Here is a 6,000-nt window from a genome sequence, read left to right as displayed (position 1 = left end):
AAATTTTGATTGCTTTAGTTCATGCAAAGCTAAACCACTGATGTATTCACAAAAGCAGAATTATCCAACCTTTTTGCAAGGAGAGCCACATCTCAATTTTTCCCACCCACTTGGGGGTCTGGTGAGCGAATATCGGAAAGATGATAACAGTAAGCATGAATTTCAAAGAAAAACAATTATAACAAAATAAATTGATAATTTAAATGAGAAATCAATTGTAAAAATGTGATTTTTAAAAATTCATTCTTGGGATGTGGGTGTCACAGGCTGGGCCAGCATTTATTACCCATCCCTAATTCCCCAGAGGATAGTTAAGAGTCAACCACATCGCTGTGGGTATGGAGTCACATGTACACCAGACCAGGTAAGGATAGCAGTTTCCTTCCCTAAAGGATATTAGTGACCTAGGTGGGGTTTTTCCTGACAATCAATAAATGGATTCATGGTCAGCATTTGACTCTTAATTCCAGATTTTTTTCATTATTGAACTCAAATTCCATCATTTGCAAATTCAAACCCAGGTCCCCCAGCCTTTCGTTTTCTGGATTAATAGTCCAACAATAACACAACTAGGCTATCATCTCCACCTTGTTGAATTGAATTTTAAAAAGTGTCAATAAGTACAGCAAGTTAATAAAAGCTTATTGTTGTCTTTTTAGTAATAAATTTGTCCCCAAATCCTGACCATCAGGGAAGGGAAGGTGATCAAGACTGAGCCAAGGAAGTAGGTCTAAATGACATCATGCTTGCACTTTGTTTTATTACAATTTTCCTATCAACCTTTATCCATTTTACCCCTAGCGGGATGCTTCTGTATCCCTCAATTTAAAAGTTCTAAATTAATGCCCCACGCTTTTGTTTCCCCAGACAAATCTAAATTTCATGACACAAATATCACTCTTAATCATGTGCTCCCCAACAGACTCTTGGTTCACTTGGCCTACCACATTAGCCACCACTAGATCTAGCCATCCTTTCTTTCTAGTCAGCCTGAGAAAAAAACTGATCAAGGAGGTTCTCCTCAACAAATTTTAGAAACTTCTCCATCTCCATTACTCTAACAGCATCCCAATTAATATTTGGGTAATTAATGTCCTAGAGTAGCAGTACTCTATAATTCTTGCACAATTCTGAGATGTCCTTGCAGATTTTACCTCACTTGAGTACCAATGGAATAACTTCAGTCATGTGATCATAGTTTTTTTGGTTCTCAACTCAAAACAAACTGATTTTATTTTTGCCCCTGAAGGACACCCTCCCTTACTAACACTACAATGTCCCTTCAATGAATGCTGCCACCCCTATCCTCCCTTTTCACCTCCCCTATCTATTCTGGACACACATTTGGAATTTCTCACCAGACCCACTTCAGTAGAAAGTCCCCCAAAATAGAGCTCATCTTGGCTGGAAGGCTGGGGTGAGAGAGAGAGAGAAAAGAAGGACATTTGTGTGCCAAGAATTTTTTTTTCTAAAAACACACCAATAGAAAGTATTATTTTGAATAACTGCCCATCAAGGGACAAAGGTTTCTTATATACTTCATGCCAACCTACTCACCTCATTAGATATTTTATCCTCCATGTTGACTCACCCAGTGTCCATGACAGACAGATCTTGGAAATCATGTTAAAAAAAATCTAAAGGATCTGATGCAGACTGCAAATATTGAAAAATCTCCAATCCTTGACAATCCATTTGAAGTACTTAAAATCTTAAATGGTTAATTGGTAATGAATAATCACACATTATTCTGTTCATACCACAAAGGTAGCTAAACCCTTAATAACCTCTAGCATGCTAAACAAACTGTGAACTCAAAACCAAAGATGCTTTAAGTCACAGCGGGTCAGGCAGCATCCGTGGAGACAGAACCAGCTGACATTTTGAGTCTAAATGACTCTTCATCAGAGCTGTGAACTCAATACTTGCTGAAATACTTGTACATTTTTGAAAGTCAACAAGCATTAATAACATTACCTTATGGAAATATGAACTCGTTTATTTTTAAAATCAGTCAAACAGCTGTTGCATCTGGTGTCTAACTAACATTTTTCTAACACTTACAGCAGCAGCCAGGTACTTTTTAGTGCTTAAGAAGTGGGAGGTTTGAAAACCTTCAGATCATGATAGTTATACAAACCTTATCAACCTGTCAAAAGTCTCTATGTGTTAAATATGTGATTTTAATGCAGCAGTTTCACATTTGCTTGCAAAATAGAGTCCATTTGAACTTAATAGGGGCATTTGAATCCAGTGCTAAGTTCATGTTTGCTTGTGAGAGTGACACATCACTCTTTTACCCCATGAGCAAAAATTGGACCGGTCAGAAATGGAGGCAGAACTTCCACAAATGAGTCCTGGCCACAATTTTACAAGTTCAATAATCTCCACAACTTGGCAAAAATCCAGGTATATTCTTGAATATTAAGGGCCAATTCTCATCATTTTGAAACAGAGCTTCCATCACTGCAACAAGGCTACTGCTGTTTTTAGTTCACCAACTGTTTTCACTTCATTTTGTTGCTTTGACATATATGCATTGTAATCCTGGCTGTTCATTACTCTTAGTTCTTCATGGGGAAAGGAGAGGATCGAATACATTTACGGCAGGGTTAGAATGAGGATGTGAGGTTGAAGAAGGGCTGAGGAACTGGAGTAACCGAGGGGCTGCTGACGAAACTCTGCAATGGCATTGGGTTATTCAGAAATCTACACTGTTCCTGTCAGGCAGAATTCAAAAGAGCATAAACCCAAGCTCTCTCCCCTGTCACATGTCCTCAACCATCTCCCCAGTTTAGACACTATCCTAATCTGATGTTAAAAGATAAGAAAATTGACTATCCAACAATATGTATCTTAAACCTATTTTCATGTATAGATTTCACACCTCATCTATAATGTTAACTTTGGGAAATATTTCCTTATAAAAAGCTGCCAGATGTAACGATTGTCCTACTTATTCCATGTTTTGGTTTCTAAACGATCTTACCCATTCCTAAATGCAGGTCAGATCTGTGGAAGACCGAAATCAAGATGGAAATATGTGTCATCAGCACACCTGGGCAAGCAGTAGAACTTCCCCTGCCTGCACTGTATTATCGGAAGTCAAATCAGAGGCTGCCAGTGAGGGAACCATCTAGTTAACACTGGCTGGTGGGTCTAAGTGCCAGCACATCTCACAGAGATGGATTTTTAAAATATAACTGTGCAGCAGTCTGTCCAGAATGCCGCTTGATACCAACAGGAGAACAGGCTATGCAAATCAGATGGATCACTGCATGGCAGCCTGTTGCAGTTGATAATAGCATTGTGGATGGTATGGAATGGGAATAAAGATGTAGTTATGTTCAACAGTCCCTAAACATTGGTATGAAGTACTTGTGTATGCGTTTAACACTGCTTGCTAAGGGGAGAAAGCAAGAGACCTTGGTTGGAGGATTTGGTGTTTTACTTTAATATTTTATCTCCATCAGATCCAAATACAAAGGAGACAAGCCACACTTGGTAGCTCATGATTGCAACTCCATCAGGCAGACACTACAGCATTCTATTCAGCTTGCACTTCCTCCACTAGTACTGATACACTCTGTTCTATCGATTCTACTCATACAACAATCTGGTCAGTGTTTTAGATATGTAAAAAGGGGATAGCAAAGGCAGTGGCAGGTGCCATCACTTCCTTGCAAAGGAATGAGGAAAGTACCAATAGCTTACAGCTCCACGTAGATGGTGAATCTGAGCAGCATAAGATTGAGCTGATGACAAGTGGTTTCATATCCCTAGTAAATACTTGCAGTGTCCTCCGGAGTGTGGCACTGGGGAAAAAAAGCACTCACTAGATGCAGGTGTGGTGAGAATGGACTAACCATTAAGATAAATGTGTGTTTAAGATGGACCAGCCAGATTTTCAGAAGCTCAACCAACTCAGGTGAACACAGAATTTAATGTGAGACCTCCAAAATGAGGAGGAACAGGCTCCATGCAATGGAAGCACCTCTCAAGGAACTTCCACAGCTGAAGGCACACTCTTAGTCCCTTTGATGGTAATATGCACCCCAATTCCTAAGGTGACTACTGCCCAGATGCAAGTTGTCTCAAATGTGCTGGGCTTGAATAAGGATTGGATAAACCCAGAAGCAAGCTATAGCCATTTAATGCAATGGAGTAAGAAAGGTAGCAGCCTGTCTCCACATCAACCCAAGGTGCAGGTCTAGTACCCCAGAGATGTTACTTAAAGCGAGTGTCCAAATAATTAGGGGTTTGCTGGGTAATATTAATTTTATAAAAAGGCACATTTCTACCATGCTTAATGAAATAAAGAATCTATAATGAGTCATCTTCATATTACAATGACAATGCGAATCACTGTCTCACACGGATCTCTACAATATCATTATGGGCAGGGCACTCTCCCATTGCCTGGTTTTGTGGCAGCCTTGGTGAGGAATCCAGGAAATAATGCTTCACCTGCCTTATCATCAAGGAAAAAGTAGCAGGAAGAACAAAAAAAGAGCAAGTCTAATTAACCAATGTTGTCCATGCACTGATTAAGAGAGGTGGAGATAAATGTTTGCATAACTCTAAACACACTATGCATTGTGTAGAAGAACTATAATTCTCCAATAAAACTGAACCACAGAAGAATTGTACTGAGACCACTACTGCAATGGTACTAACTTAAAATGTAGTAATTGATTTCGGCACAACTCTCCTACTGTGAAACTACAAACCTCTTCTTAAGACTTATGGCCTGCCATTTGATGATGACGACTTTCTAAGGAAAGGAATCAAAAATCTAAATGGTGTCAGATCCTTCTGCCTTCTGCCACAAGCTCTGGGATTTGTCACTGTTACTCAAGAAAAGTTTCAGATTCCATTGAAGTCATCAACAAATAGATCCGTTTTGACAGCTCAGGCCCAATTCTTCGTGTTGATGACGTTGTTCCTTCTCCACGTCGAACAGGAATATCAGCAAGCAGATTCTCCTTCTCTCGTTCTGAACTGCACATTTGATATGCCTAACAGAAAAAAACAACTGATCTTTAAACCACTAAGTGTAATGCATCAATATTTCACCCAGACACAACATAAACAAGAATCAAATACAGAAATACTGTTCCCCTAATGCATTCCATGGTAAAATATACAAATATTAGCATATGACAGATGAAACTAATATACTATTGTATCTTTAATCATCACTTCTAGAAATATCTTAAAAGCATTTCATAGCAAATGAACAATGATATGAAATTCTCACAGTGGCCTCCTGAACTGCAAAATTTGTGAATGCACAATTTAATCAAAAACAAATAATTAAAATTAAAGTTAATTAAATTTAGAATTCTTCTAACCAGTTTGCAGCTGGATTGAACATAAGTATTGGGGTTTAGTTACAGTTTTGTCACTGAAGAACAGTGCTACGAGTAGTGGTGGATACAGGCCTGTTGCTGTTCATCTCAGGACTCACCAGCCTTCATTTGTTTGAGCATTTACATTCATGTATTGCAAAGCTGATTTAGACTTCATTATATCTCCTTTTATACTGACACCACAGAATACCTATTTTTTACTTTAATGCTATTTTTCTCTCCTAATCTTTGAGTGCTTCCTTTCTGAGTGCTCCAATTTAGTTATTATCATCTGTCAGGTTAGTTTAAACTCTAACGGCATGAGCAAACCATCACAGATTGTCAGTGATCTTGGTTTGGAGGTGCAGTCTGGCTGATCTGTATAGATCCCATCACATTCAAAATCAATCCCAGTGCCCAGAAATTTAACAGCTTCCCTGCTGCACTTTCTCCAGTCACACATTCACCTACCTCATCCTATTATTTCTAAACTCAATGGTGTGCATTTCTGGAAGGAATCTGAAATAAGGCTGTGCTTTCTGGTCTCTTTTCCTTGCTTATACAATCTACCTGCAGTATTTCATTCCTTTATGTCATAGGTATTGATATGAATCACAGTCTCTGGCTGTCACCTTCCCTCTTTAGGGTG

At 38.9% G+C, this 6,000-nt stretch overlaps 1 protein-coding gene across 3 annotated transcripts in view; it reads right to left on the bottom strand.

The window, feature by feature from the left end:
- Nucleotides 1-3,438: 3,438 nt before the first annotated feature.
- eme1 (essential meiotic structure-specific endonuclease 1) overlaps nucleotides 3,439-6,000 on the bottom strand; it is a 57,172-nt gene continuing 54,610 nt past the window's right edge. For all 3 annotated transcript variants that reach the window (XM_043714571.2, XM_088000521.1, XM_043714570.2), the window contains one exon: nucleotides 3,439-5,018. In XM_043714571.2, coding sequence (XP_043570506.2) covers nucleotides 4,851-5,018 — 168 coding nt within the window. In that variant the 3' untranslated portion in view covers nucleotides 3,439-4,850. The remainder of the gene's footprint in view (nucleotides 5,019-6,000) is intronic.

The sequence above is a fragment of the Chiloscyllium plagiosum genome, unplaced genomic scaffold, assembly GCF_037043375.1.
Source record: "Chiloscyllium plagiosum isolate Xiang-an unplaced genomic scaffold, Cpla_swu_hap1 HiC_scaffold_25, whole genome shotgun sequence".
In the NCBI taxonomy this organism is placed as follows: domain Eukaryota; kingdom Metazoa; phylum Chordata; class Chondrichthyes; order Orectolobiformes; family Hemiscylliidae; genus Chiloscyllium; species Chiloscyllium plagiosum.
This window is presented reverse-complemented; position numbering and strand designations above follow the sequence as displayed.